The 15,392-nt window shown below is 45.2% G+C and overlaps 1 protein-coding gene and 1 pseudogene across 1 annotated transcript in view; one reads left to right on the top strand and one right to left on the bottom strand.

Annotated features, from left to right (window-relative positions):
- The window catches only part of LOC144129564 (uncharacterized), a 920,144-nt gene extending 910,410 nt beyond the window's left edge, over positions 1-9,734 (top strand). Inside the window, exon 16 of the mRNA XM_077663706.1 lies at positions 9,561-9,734. Coding sequence (XP_077519832.1) covers positions 9,561-9,734 — 174 coding nt within the window. The remainder of the gene's footprint in view (positions 1-9,560) is intronic.
- LOC144130172 (uncharacterized) lies at positions 1,293-2,410 on the bottom strand (annotated as a pseudogene).
- Positions 9,735-15,392: the final 5,658 nt, after the last annotated feature.

Consider the following 15,392-nt stretch of genomic DNA (forward strand, 5'->3'; position numbering starts at 1 on the left):
AGACGCATCTTGAACCTTTGAATTCTAGCTCGAAGAGAGTTTAGGGGATCACGACCTAGCAACGGGAGGAGGGGCTTGTGATTTTTCTGAAACATGAGCGTGAGACCTCTCAGGAATTCTTCGAAGCGCTCCACTGCCCACGTCAAAGCCAACGCTCCCTTCTCGAGCTGTGAATACCTCTGCTTAGTCTTCGTAAGCGATCTAGAGGCATATGCTACAGGACGTCTTTCGCCTGAGGGCTGATCTTTGAGTAGAACAGCACCAAGTCCTTGCGAAGAGGCATCCGCAGACACGATTCGCGGCTACCCTGGGTTGTACCGTGCAAGGCACTTGTTCCAGCTGAGAGTAGTTTTGATTTTTTCGAAGGTGTCTTGTTGTTGGGCTTCCCAAGACCAATCGCTTTTTTTTTCTGAGGAGGCTGCCCAGTGGCGCCGACATAGACGCAGCGCCAGGAAGGAACCTTGCGAGGTGGTACATCATGCCTAGCAAGGAACGAACTTCAGCTACGTTTTCAGGTCGGGGCAACTGCTTGATAGCCCTAAGCTTTTCAGGATCTGGGCGCACACCGCTGCCGTCGAAGATCATACCAAGAAAGGTTACCTGCTTGACAGAAAAACATTTTGCTTTGTTAAGGGTCACGCCAGTTTGTTGCAGCCGGTTGAACACTTGACAAAGGCGGCTGCCGTGTTCCATTTTGTTCTTGCCGTACACGAAAATGTCGTACATATAGTTCAGCACACCACCTGGGCCTCTAGGACTTGCGAGAACTTTATTTGGAAAATTTCTGGTGCAGATGCGATCCCGAACGGTAACCTGCAGCTGCAGTACCGCCCATATACGGCGTAATGAAAGTGGTCAACTTCTGACAATCTTTGGAAAGCCGTATTTGGTAGAATCTGGAATTTGCGTCCAGTTTAGAGAAGACCTTAGCTTCCTGAAAACTGCGCATGACTTGCTCCACCGTTGCCAGCTGATGGCGCTCCCGTCTTACAAACTGGTCCAGTTGCGTTAAAACCACGCAGATTCTTACTGCTCCAGACGGCTTCATTACGGGGACAATAGGCGCGCACCATTCTGTCGGCTCTTCAACCCTTTTTATCATTCCTTCTCATTCTAGCCTGTCCAGGTCTTCTTTGGCCGTCTCTTTCATGGGTATAGGAGTCCGCCGGGGTATAAACACCGCGTACGAGATTGCATTCGGCACGAGGCGTATCATATGTTCCCGAGATAAGGACCCCGTCTATTGGAATACCTTACTATACCTGCTTACTACGTCACCAGCAGTAAGCAATTCATCTGGAAAGTGTAGAATTCCTAGGACTTTGATAGGCGGCAATCCCAACAAGGGCGTGCGCAAGTTCTGCACAACGTAAATAGTTTGCTGCGAACGGTTTTATTTCGAAACTTTTCAGCATTAAATTTTCCGATTGCACGGATGCTTGCGTTGCTCGGCCCGATCAGATCGCCTGCTTGGTTCAGGAAACACGGAAGGAAAAGAGACTTTTCACCTGCGACAGTCACTTCTGCTCCAGTATCTATTCATGCCAACCTCGTGGTCGTTTATCAGTACTTTGAGGAAGTGCGCAGACGTTCTGTTCTGTGATTTCTCGACCGTGCCAAGAAATTTCTTATCAGGTTCGGCAATGCCGTCGAGATTCCCATCTGCATGCTTTTATCGGAACGTTTTTTCGAAGTGGCAGAACTTTCAGCAGAACCTGCACCTTTCTTGTAGCGCTGGGCAACTGCTTCTCGGATGAGACTCAGCTGCGCGGAAGCTGCAGCTCTTTTTACGATAAGCATTCTTCTGTCCGCGTGAAAATCCCCTTTCCTCCGGCTTTCCTGGACTTACTGCGCCGATACAAGCTTCCGGGACCGTACAGTCGTCACGTTTTAGCGCGGCTTGCTGCTTCACCGTTTTGCTCGTACGCGCTTTTGCCAAAGCCGTGTTTAGTGTGAGCTTCGAATCCAATTGTAGTTCTTCCGATAGAGTCTTATCCCGTAGACCGACTACGAACCTGTCTCTAATTAGGCGGTCCTTCATGCCTTTGAACTCGCATCTATGCGCTAGCCTGTTTTGCTCGGTTGCGAACTGGTCTACTTTTTCGCCCAGCTGCTGACGGCCTTGAATAAACCGAACATTCTCGTAGACTGTATTCCTAGTGTGGACAAAGTAGCTCTAAAACATTGACTCTACAAATCTGAGGTACCACATTTCTTCATTTTTGACATTTAGTGACCGAACAATCTCCCGCCACTTTCTGCCCATTGTAGAGAGAAGAGTTCTTGCTTGAACTTCGGCTGGCTTCTGGTGTAGTCCGGAGGCGAATCTGTAGTCAGATTCGTCCATACAGGCGGGCGAGTCCGCGACGTTCTTGAAGTCCAAGGGCCTGGGATTCTTCATTCCTGCCATTCCGAAGTGTTGCTTGTCGCCTGCCACCGCGACGACTTGCTCTTGTTTCAGCAGCTTCTGGTCATCCTGTTGTTGACGGTGCTGTTGCGGTGCCTGATCACAGCCGGCCTTCATCCCACTTCAGACACCATGGCAGACCAGTCACACAGACGCTCGTGATAGTGACCAAGAAAGGACCCTTTTAATGTTTCGTCATGCAATATATACAGCCAGAATGGTCACATCACTTATGCGAGAACTGGGTGAAGGAAAGTAAGGCATAACGCATATCTCAGCGGGTATTAGTGGTATGGCCGCGCGCACAGTGCTTATCACGATTATTGTCACACTTTTCGATGACTGAAACAACCGTGGAGTCTGCACCGTCGAGAATACGCCTATGCATCAAGCCAGGCATCGGCGCAATGGTCGACTGGAATTTGAACCTCTACAGTTTAGCCCCACAAGGAGGCTAACTTATGGCCTAGTACGCTCTTGAATAACCGCTCAAGAACCAATAACTATGCAGACTGCCGTCACTCCTTCGGCCCATGTTTTAGATGGCCATGGGGCCTACGATCCTTCTAGGTTTTTCAGTCCAAGACAAGGAGGACATGCTCGAGAAATTTTAATGTCTGGCCCTGTAAAATAGGTGAGCTGACGATTCTAAGCTGCAGCACATGCTCTTTTTGCTGGAGCGCGCTGATCGTACGAGGATTTGAAACTGTAACTGGTCATTACCAATAAAGAAAAACTTGAAGGCTCTGTTCAAAAGTCCTGAGCACGGCGCTTTGAAAGGAAGAAACTGAATTGCTCCAGCAGGCATGAGTAAATTGCCAACCGCGAGCCTCTTCGTGTATGTCCATCTCATGAAAAAGTTGTTTGGGCGGGCTGACCCGGACATGCCCGTAGTGAAGCAACTTATTAGTCATCTCTTGAGGGCCATCGTTGAGTCTGTGCACGAGGCTGCTTTCACTCTGCATGCGTACAACGGAATATTCCAGCGAAAGTTTGTCCTCTTTGTTCATGCTCTATGTCTCCGGCATGCTGCTTTATTACCTTGTTTGTGAGTGCAGTTGCGGGTTTTTCTCGATTTATCGCAGCCACTTGAAACTGCTTCTATATTGTTCTAGACTACTGTAGTTGCTTTAGTGCTTAAAAGTATCAAGTTCCTTATGTGTTATAACCTCTTGTGACCTACGGGGGTGAATTAGCGATAAATCCTTTACTAGCTCGTGCAACGAGCTCGAACGCACGGCCGACGATACCCTTGTTTTAGATAATGTTTCAAGGTGCTCGGCCACCACATAACGGCGAAGTGACAACTGTTGCCTTATAAGCGAGCTTCTTTACGGACTTGTTTGCGCGTTGAAAAGGATCTTTCAGCCCCGGTCTTTTTTTTTCACTTCGGTCGCCATAGCAACAAACAATGAGCTGCAAAATAATGTATTTCAGTACACCTGCTTCTATATAACAGCTCCTATTCAAAAAATAAAAACTGTTGTAACATGCGGGCCTAACTTAAGTTGCAAACGGTATGTCGCGTTTTCGAGCCAACGGGCTAAATGGAATGGTTTAGTCGTAATTTTGTACTGCGTAAATTACCAATTAACATCAAGAAATCACGTTATACTGGCTAACAGGCAACTTCCTAATGTTTGCAGTTAGACCCAAAGGCTTTAAGTACCATAAGTGTGCTCTGCGGAAAAGAGGATGAAAACAGCTGTCGTAGTGACAGACAGCTATTGGGACTGCAATTCTGCTCTGCTAGCGGATGCTGCTGATGGTGCAGACATCGCATCGAGACAGTCTTAGAGCGGACTCTTACCTGCATTTTGGCCGCTGATGCGGATATGTGGAAATAAGTAAGAGAATGTTATGAAATGAAAAAAAACTGTGTCAGTGGAGTAGACTTGACAGTCGGGAAATGGTATGACAGCCGAGGCGGCACACAGGTTACCACAAGCGATAAAGTTGTGCCAACAAAAGATCGCAAGAGGTATGACAAGGAAGGAGCAGGAAATCTGGAATGTGCTTCCTGCAGAGACTATTGCTATATGAAGATCATTTATCCTTGGTGTCGACTGACTGGTGGACAGATGGCGTATTACAGGATTCCGTTGAAGTAGGGGTGGTTGAAACAATTACTAAAAGAGAGGAAGAAAGGCTGCCGAGGTCGGGTTAGGTTCCCAGTCTCGGGTTTCAATTCTGAGGGTTGTGCAGCGTACGACAATCGCCAGCCATAAGCCACACCTAAGATACAGCGGCGATTCAAGATCTCATGGTGCAAAGGTCAACCAGGGTGGAATTGGGGGAAATAGAAACGTCAGCCTTGAATTAATGAAAACTCTTTCACTAATTTCCGCACAATGTCAGCCGCCGCTCGTGCAAGTACAAGGACGCATTATAGTGAGCGAAAGTCATGCAATGGACATTTTTTACCCTTGACCCCTGTTGTCGCGCCTTCTAGAAACTGCACACTAAGGCACCTAATGTTCTGAATATTTTGTTTGCTCCTATAAGACAAAAAAATAGTTTAAGGTGCAAATAATACTTTTTCTGCGAATAAAAAATTCAGGACATTGGATGTAAAATAATTCGTAGGCGAAAGCACCCAGGATTCTGTCAGATGAAAGGCAAGCGCACTTGTAACCGCCACCATGAATTTGCTCAGTTGTGATTTCTTTTGTTTTATGGGGTTAAACGTCCAAAACCGACTCAGACTATGAGAGACGCAGTAGTGTAGCACTGCAGAAATTTTGACCTAATGGTGTTCTTTAACATGCACTGCCATCGAACAGTATACAGGCCACTAGTACTTTGCCTCCTTCGAAATGCGACCGCCGAAGCGCGGATCGCATCCGTGTTGTTCGCAGCGGAGTACCGTAACCACTGAGTCACTCTGCAACTTTGCTCAATTCTTCGCGGGTGTAAGTTAACCAAATAAGGAATATCTTTTTGGTAGCCTTTCACTGCCGTTCTCCCGGGCTGCCATCGTCGCAACATAACAGCTCTTTCAGCGCTGTAGGTTTAGAGACCTGTGGATCGAGCGAGTTGTCGACAACAAGGCATCGAGTCTGAGTTTGGACGCCTGCCATATTATCATCATCATTATCAGCCTGGCTTTGCCCTCTGAAGGGCAAATGCCAGCCCCACGTCTCCCCAATTAACCCTGTCTTTTGCCAGCTGTGCTCATCGTACACGCGCATTCTTAATCTAATCCATCCACCTAACTTCATGCCGTCACGTCCTATGCTTTCCTTCTCTTGAAATCTATTGCAGTACCCTCAAGGACTAGAGACTATCTTGCCTTCGCATTGCATCTCCTGCCCAAACCCATTTCTTCCTCTTCATTTCGACTAGGTCGTCATTAACGCTCATTTCCTCGCTTGCTCGCTCACCCACCCTGGCCACTTCCGGTCACTTAACGTTGAACCTATCATTTTTTTTTTCAAAGGTCACTGAGTTGTCAATAACTTAAACTAAAGGCTTAAGTTTCTCCACGTTTCTGCCCCATAGGTTAGTACCGGTAAGAAACATATTTTCTATTCTTTTCCCTTCCGAGATATATTAAACTGTTAGTCATGATCTGAGAAAACTTGCCACATGCGCTCTCCCCATCCTTATCCTTCTAGTTATTTCTCTCTCACAATCAGGATCAGCTGTCCTGCCTACCCTAAGTATTCATATTGTTTTACCACTTCCAGCATTTCCCTACTAATTGTGAACGAACTCGCGTTTGCTTGCTAAGCTGTTGAACAATACTTTGGTTTTCTGCATTTTAAGTTTTCTGCCCAGCATTTGCTCTACCTGTCTAAATTATTGATCATGCTTTGCAATTCATCTCCTGAGTGACTCAGCAAGACAATGTCATCAACGAATCACAGATTATTTAGGTATTCTCCACTAACTCTTATCCCTAACTGTTCCCAATTCAGGCTTCGGAATACCTCCTGTAAACATGCGGCGAAAAGCATTGGCGAGATTTTGTCTCCTTGCCGGACGCCCTTCTTTATAGGTTTGGTTTGGTTTATAGGGGCTTAGCCTTCCAAAACAACTCAGGCTATGGGAGACGCCGTAGTAAAGGGCTCCGAAAAATTCTATCTGGAGTTCTTTAACGTGCACTGATATCGCACAGTACACGGGCCTCCAGAATTTTGCCTCCATCGAAATTCGACCGCCGCGGCCGCGATCGAACTCGCGTGTTTCGGGCTGGCAGCCGAGCTCCATAACGACTCAGCCACCGCGGCGGCCCCTTCTTTATTGAATTTTTATAGCTGACTTTATGAAGGACTGTGGTAGCTGTACAGTTCCTGTATATATCTTCCGGTATTTTTATATAAGGCTCATATATACCCTGATTCCGCAATGCCTGTATGACCACTGAGGTTTCCACTGAGTCAAATGCTTTCTCGTAATCATTCAGAACTATATATAGGGGTGGGTTGTATTCTGCGGATTTCTCTATCACCTGATTGATAGTATGAATATGATCAATTGTTGAATATTCTTTGCGAAAGCCTGCCTGATCATTTGGTTCATTAAAGTCTAAGGTTGCCCTTACTCTATCAGCGATTACCTTAGTAAATACCTTGTAGGCAACAAATAGTAAGCTGATCGGTCTGTAATTTTTCAAGGCCTTGGCGTCTTCCTTCTTATGAATTAAGATAATGTTCGCATTCTTCAAAGCTTCTGGTACGGCCGAGGTCATAAGTCATTGCGTGTACAGGGTGGCTAGTTTTTCTAGCACGATCTCCCCACCATCCATCAACTGATCTGCTGTTACCTGATAATCACCAGCTGATTTCCTCCTTTTCATAGCTCTTAAGGCTTTCTTTCTTCCTCTTTTATTACTGGCAGGATGAGGCATTGCTCTCATTAACATTATGATTACATTGGCTACTTGATAGATTCGTGTAGAACACTTCCGCTGCTTTCACTATTCTATCCAAATTGATAATAACGTTCCCCTCCTTGTCTCTTAACGCATACATTGGTTTTTACCGATGCCTAGTTTCCTCTTCATCGGTTTTAGGCCACCTCCGTTCTTTAAAACATGCTCTAATCTCTCCATATTAAACATTCATATGTCGTCTACCTTGCGCTTATTTATTTACTTCGATAGCTATGCTAGTTCTATTTTATCTGTAGTGTTAGGCGCCCTCATGCTTTGTCGTTTCTTAATTAGACCTTTCGCCTCCTGAGATAGCTTACGGGTATCCCGTTGAACCATCCTTCCACTTACTTCTACGGCGCACTCCGTAATAGTAGTATTGAGATTATCATTCATTCATTGAACATTAAGATCGTCTTTCTAAGTTAAAGCCGAATATCTGTACAACAGCGAAAGTCTGAATTCCTCTACTTTTCCTCTTTCTGCTAACCTGTTAAGAACTTCCGCTTCACTAGTTTCTTATGTTCCCTCTTCAAATCGGTTCTAATTCGAGACCTTACCATTCTGTGGTCGCAACAACGCACATTTTCGACGGTCTCCGCATCCTGCGCAATGCTGGGTTGAGCAAATCGTGTGTTGAGCAGCGATGGCGTAGAGGTAGACCATCCGCTTCGCGTTCAAGGGGACTGAAATTTGTATCCCGGCGCCTCTCAATTCTTCACCGGGTTCTAAAAAATAACTCCGTGTGTCGATGGATTTGCATAACCAGGGCTGGGCTACGGCCTGATCTCGGTCAACAGAACCGACAACGCACTTGTCACCAGATAGCTGGTGAGTTCTTCCAATTCTATAGATAAATTTTGCGAGCAACGCAAATTGATTATTTCGAAACCACATCCCAGCTGCTCGTAACAGCCAACATAGTCCATGTGTTTAAGATGTGCATTTGCCGCAGGAAAACCCCTGTTTCTGTGGTGATTGTATAAGATGCTTCCTAACAAGGAGAAATGAGTGCTTTCATAATTCGGTTTCAAATTTTATTGAAGAAAGCTATCGCAAGGGCCTTTGAATTGCAAAACTAACCATTGTAGGCATCCGAATGATGACAATGTTCAAGGATGAACATGGTGAATTACATGGCTTCTATGCTCCGGCGTAAAATTATTAATGATACCGGATCGAACTACTATCATCTGCCGCTGAAGAGAGACATCGAGCGGTTTTTCCTGCCAGCATGGTGCAACAACTATGCAAGCAAGAGCAGTGATTTTCATATCAGCTCTTAACCTGCAGTGCCAGTGAAAAACTATGCCCTTCGGGTTTTTTTATGTATGTAACGCACTCAAGAAACATACTTCTTTTGGAAGGAAAAACTAACTATTGAACACGGGTCAATCTAGTTATCCACTTAGCAACGAGGTTGCAGAGCGCAAAATAGAACAAAGCAAAATCCAAATAGTGGAAATCGTGCAGTGCACGGTCGTTATAAGCGGCTAACTTGAAAATTTATGCTGTACTACCTTCACCCTCTGATCAAGTAGTGTTATTTTAGCTAATACAGTCCATGGAATATTTTCCTGAATATCTCTCCTATACTCTTCGGGGCGAGTACTAGTACAGCAATTTTTCGGTTTGTTTATTAAAACTCAGAAACTCATCTAAACATAACGTTCTCTGCTGGAGAATGGTGGACGAAGAGAATATTTCAGAGACTGTAACATGAATGTCTAGAAACGGACTTTGAATGCAACGCATCCGACTTCGAAGTTGTAATTTGCAGATGTTGACAAATTAATGTTTCTTTTAAAGGCGTAGCAATTTATGTAGATCTATCAGTGCGGCGTTCTTCGTTGCATGTCACCAACAAGCGCATAAACCTGGTGCCTTTATAGGTTTATGGGGCTTGAACGTCCCAAATCGTCTCAGGCTATCAGGGACGGCGTAGTGAAGGGCTCCGGAAATTTTGGCCATCTGGGGTTCTTTAACGTGCGCTGGCATCCCACGGTACACGAGCCTGTAGCACCATGCCTCTATCGAAATGCAACCGCCCCGGCCGGGATAGAACTACCGTCTTTTTTGTCAGCAGCCGAGCGTCCTAACCACTGAGGCACCGCGGCGGTGCTCTTTAATATGGTTAATCAGGCGGTTTTATCTATACTTGTGAAGGGACGTACTTATGATTTTCTAAAAGTATATTTGATTTCTAAAATCATTTATGGAGGTGTCCAGGATTGTGTGAACGCTAAATATAGATCTTGTTTCTTTTTTGTGTAAAAGGTGCACCGACTCCTCCGGCTGAGCTACAAGAAAAGGTGCGTGCTGATGGAAGACCTCGGCGAGGACAGCTTTAGCATGAACCTGGGAAATTTTACCGTTGAATCTTACTCATTCCTGAAGGCAATTACCGAGGAAATGAGATATCTCTACGGACCACTGTACTCATCACGCTAAAAAATACATTGAAGAGGCAGTGAGCATAATTAGATGGATATTAGAAACGAAATAAAAGATTTAGTACATCTTTGCCTGTTGCGTGTCATGATGTTTTTTCTAGTAACTTGGTACATCACGAAACTAGAAATAAAATGTGTTTTCTGCGTTGCAAAAGATGAAAAATATTGCGGCCAGCTTCTTTTTGCGCATTTCTAAGCAGTCTTCTGTAGGACATCCAAAACATTGGACGCAGTAAATGTTTAACAAGTCTACTAGAACACCAGTTATGAATGAGCACAAATGTGAGGCGTTTCACATGCCCAGAATGACGAAAGTGCTGACAGGCGCGTAGTCGCGCCTTATTTGAATTAATGGAAGTGCAAGGCACGGAAGCGGGGAAAACAATGCAGTCTGAAGGAAATATGTTGGTTGCATATTGTAAGCATTTATAGGCAGATAGAGCATGTTTTTCGATTTTTGAATTTAATTTCACGCAACACAGAGCTTTGTAGCTATCGCGCATTAAATAACATTGATCATCCCAAATGTTACCGAAACCGCTGTGGTTCACTGTGGTCTTTCAAGGCCACAATAATTGTATCTTCCCTATTGAGCAAAATGAACTAACTGCTTCCGCCGTGTGCTGGCACCGGCAATACCTACACAATACCTTAGGACCTTAAACACATCCTTAATGAAAACGCAATATTATTCGCAGCTTTCGAATATCGAAATTTTACAAAGTACCCACCAAATTTTGGGAATAGGCCTACATCAGGAGAGAGATTAAGTTTCATTATTTTGTGGGTAAAGGTTGATTAGAGAGGATTAGCTGGTGGAATATTGTGGATTAGTGGGCATTACCTGCTGGATTATAGTGGAAGAGCCGGTCAGTTTCGTACAGTGTTATACGATAATCTAATTGAGGGTGCTGGAATATTCCAGTCTTAAGATTTTCAAATTGGGCTGTGCTGCAGACACTGCGATCCTCTCGACTAACCAGGAAATTTGTTGCGAAGAAACCAAATGGTTTGCGCAAGACAACAAAGTAAATGTTACAGCACTTAAAATAAGAAGAACCGTTCACAGCAGCATGTAGTTCTGCATCAAAGGCATACATGTCAAACCATGAGCAAGCAAACATGTGTAATAATATGAGGTGCAAAACTACAACCTTCCTTTTATTTTGTGTGGGCGGAACATGCGCCAGAGAAGGCAGAATACTTCGAGACTTCAGCCAATTTTGCATTCTGCCCTTTGCCTGTGAGCAACCATTTGTCAAATATATGCGCAGAATGGCGAAGAAAAGTTCATTCAGACTTGGTCATACTCCGCTGGTTTTCTTTCCTCGCCCCATATCTGCTCGCCCTAAAACTGCTTCAAAGCTCTAAGCACGTAATAGTCGTAATTGCCTATTACCACCTGCAAATATTAGGATGTAGAAAATATTCAAAGCCATGATTCATTGTTTTCTTTATTTGAATTTTTGTATTCTGAATGAAATCATAAGATAACAGATATAACCGCGCAACCATATGCTGCCACAGAACGAGAAAAGGTTTAGGGGACTAGCGCAGACTCTGAACTGATTTTTATAGATGGAAGCCTTATGCCTTATGTAAGGCAAGAAAGAAGTGTAAAGGATAGGAGCGAAACGATCAGAGATGATACCAACCAGCATCAAAAAACGAACACGCACCAAGAAACAGCAAGAAAACCAGACATACAAAAACAGAAAAAAATACCACTTCATTGTTTGCTACTTCTAACTAGTCGAACTTTACGGCGAAGAGCCACAAAGATGGGGTTCACATACCTACAGCCATATGTCTTTATGTGGTACTCTTTCCAGCTAACATGCCATTCTCACCGCTACTCTGAGAAGTCTCCCAACCTAGCCACGCATCCTTTGCATTTACTGATGTGAGCAACCAAATCTGCGCACTTGTCTTTTAAATCATTTATATTTCGGATACGGTCCCCCAAAAGTTCATGCTTGCAATCGCCGCTTTGGCCGACATAAAGCTTTTAACACATCATTAGAATAGCATAGGGAACTCCTGTGGAACAGTTTAGACCCGAATCGTCACATTTTATCTGGCATCCACGTATTCCTGGTGCTCACGTATTTTCAGCTCTAACGAATGTGGATGCCAGGAAACATGAAACTTCGTTTTTTGAAGCTGAAAATGTGGACATGTCGGATATATGGAATTCAGAGAAAACATGCCACTCTTTTAGTCGTTCACGTCTATTTTATCTCTTCCTCAATTCATATTACCTTCAATCAATGAAAAGCAGTTGAGAGTGAGCACCTGTGTTTCGTAAATCTTGTCTCCTTGTGTGGCCTCATGTGTCAGCGGTGTTATCCATCTTATATTCAGAAAGCACTACCTTGCCCACAAACATTTCATCAATTAGGCAGAGTACGCCAGTACCGAGCAAGGTAACTAAGGTTTTGATTTGATGGCTAGGTTAACACTATGGCCACACAGGCGAGTTAATGATACATTTCTTAGGGTTTTTCGCGAATCGGTAGCGCGTCCCCGACTTTGCGAAGGGGAACGCTATCGCGTGCAGGTTCGAACAAGACACGAGAACAAAGAGATCAAACAAAACAAAAGGAATCCGTGTTTATAATTTAAACGAGAAGAGCCGATACGAAACTAAAACAAGAAAAAAAACACACACTCAACACGCCTGCCACACTACAGAATATAAAGAAAAAGTTCACCAGTCACTGAGCGTCCCAGGTGAAGCTGGGATGCCTTGAAGACAGGGCGGACGCGGGTGGTTGTAGTGCGACGCGTCACTAGCGCTGCGTCGAAGACAGTGACGGAAGGGACCCAGGTGATATTAGGAGCGGAGAGGCCCACAGGGAGACGCCGGTGGGCTCCCGTCAAGAGCCCGAAAAACTTGGCAGGAGCAGGAAAAACGTAGTCATGTCCCGCAGACGGCGTCACGAAACGCCGGAGGCTTAAAGCAGGCTATCCAAGAGTGCCTTTCGGCAGCACGGACCCTCAGTCCATCGGCTGCCGCCTCTGCGCTTGGAAGGAACGCTGTAGGCATACGTCGGTGATCCAAGGGAAGACACGGCAGCACGAACCCAACGTCGGACGGCTGCCACCTCCACGCATTAATGACCCGACCTCCACTGCGCTGTCTCCCTTCATACCTCGGTTTTCTGGCCCGCCAGCTCTGCGCTCCTCGTGCTCGCCACGCTCCCTGTCGCCGTCGCCTCGCACGCACCATTCGCACGTGCACACGCGCAACGCTGGGCTGGCAAGCGCAGCGCTCCGCTGTCCGACGCACCACTGTCGATGCACCGCGTTCAAAAATCCTCCGAAGATGTGCTGTGCACCTCACAGGGATAAACAGCGGGAAAGACGCTAACAGAAATCAGAGGAAGCGCAAATCAACCGCTGTTCCTCTGTTTTCTTTCTACGTCATTCACACTGTTTACCCTTTAGCCTTGATTAAAATAGTTCTGAAGCATATCAGACAGTGATTTTGTGCACAGTGCATGATGTGGACCCGTATTCTGCCAGACGTCTACCGCTTGTGAATAACATCAGCGTCATATTGTTCAAGGAGTAGCAGTGCGGAACGTTTCGTTTTAGCGGGACATATAAATATTTCATTCTGGCTTGCTAGCTCTCTAGCCGAGAGTATCGCGCCAAACAGTTGTTCAAGCATTCTTTATTCTCATTAAGTCTTCTTAAGTTGCTTAAAAGACGCACAGGCTGCGTTTCGGTTCATGGTAAGCTCTCTGAGTAGCCGATTATTGAAGGCGCCGGCACGCTAGCAGTATTAATAGCGATAGGATGCGGTGCTATCATAACTTATATTAAAGGTAAGTGAATCAGTGGCAAATTAAGTGCTTGTGAGGTAATATGTGTGCTATGCAAGCTGAATGTATACAGTACAGCAACAAAGGCAAAACTATTTTTTTCCAAACCTTGCACAACGTGGTGCTACACACTGCTACACATTTAAACAAGAGATTTGAGCCTCTCGAGCCATTGTGCAAGCAGAAATTTTTAATTAAATATTAAACAAACCTGTCAGACCAATAGGGTACATATTTGCATATTTTTTCTCAAAGCGGTATCAGAGGACACACATCCGCAGCACTTGCTGTCATTCTACCATGATAGCAAGTAACTAGCCGATCAGTAGAATATTATTAATACTATGGTGCCGCACTTCGGGTACCATAGTCTACAAGTAGCAGGTATGTAGCTAAGCCACACCGGAGCAACAACATCCCCAGTCATTTTTTAATTATGTCATCTCTAGCACCCACCTGAAAAAAAAAGTTTGAGGCTATGTGCCTGGCATGTAAAAATTTCTATTCTAGAGTGATGTTCTAAGGTTAGGGCGCTCGACTACTGATCCGGAGTTCCCGGGTTCGAACCCGACCGCGGCGGCTGCGTTTTTATGGAGGAAAAATGCTAAGGCGCCCGTGTGCTGTGCGATGTCAGTGCACGTTAAAGATTCCCAGGTGGTCGAAATTATTCCGGAGCCCTCCACTACGGACCTATTTGATCCTCTCTTCTTTCACTCCCTCCCTTATCCCTTCCCTTACGGCGCGGTTCAGGTGTCCAACGATATATGAGACAGATACTGCACCATTTCCTTTCCACCAAAAACCAATTAATATTATTATTATTATTATGTTCTAATACATGGCATTTCCCTTAACTTCAAACAAGGATTACAAAAAGACGGCGCATCGGAGCTTCCCGTAGTGTGCATCTGCTCAGAGAATTTTGTAACTCCAGATGAATTAAAGAGAAGCTAATGTTGTGTAAAATTTTATTCATAATGCCGTCACGTGCGTCCCGGCTATGTTCTAGAATCTGTTAAGAAATAACATATTCTCGTTTTTGTGGTAACCTATATTCTAAGTGGTCATCTTCCCCGGCGTATGTTAAAAGCACTCGAAATTTAGTCAACTAGGGGCAACAGCAGCCCGGCAGTCAGGAAGGATGCAAAGAGGCCTTCCCAAAGAAATTATTCAATGGGGCTGACTTGCACCCACAATGAACTGAATGACTGGATGGCCGCGGTAGCAACAAGCGTCTGCAGTGGTCGTCGAAGAGGATGCCCGCAGCTCTCGGCTGTGCTTAATTTAAAACAGAAAATGAACTAACGAGATAAATGAAGCAATGTGTCCACAACAGCCTCGAAGAATGTCGAATTGGTTCCGCCTGACAGCAATCCTTGGAGGTTAATCGGGTCGCTTCTTGAGTCCTAAACAAAATACAGCCGCCTTTGCGCGGCATTGTGCTTGATCAAAAACATCACAAGCCTAACGACATTACTCCCTTCTTAAAGCAGCATCGACCATGGACGATGCTACAGAATGGTCTATGGTTTTGTGAGTGTTATGCCAAAGCGACTCAGTCTATGCGGGGCACGGTAATAAAGCGCTCAGGAAATTTCGATAACCGGGAGTCATTAACATGCACTGATATTGCACAGTACTCGGGCCTTTAAAATTTCGCCTCCATTGAAATTCAACCACCTCGGCTCGAATCAGACCCGCGTTTCCGGCCAGCAGCTGAGCGCCAATGAGCCGCCACGTCGGCCAATGGCATACAATGAAAATAATATGGGCATCAACAGAACAGAAAGCAAAAACAATCACAGAATGGAAGCAGTATTCATTAG

The sequence above is a fragment of the Amblyomma americanum genome, chromosome 4 (assembly GCF_052857255.1).
Source record: "Amblyomma americanum isolate KBUSLIRL-KWMA chromosome 4, ASM5285725v1, whole genome shotgun sequence".
Lineage (NCBI taxonomy): Eukaryota > Metazoa > Arthropoda > Arachnida > Ixodida > Ixodidae > Amblyomma > Amblyomma americanum.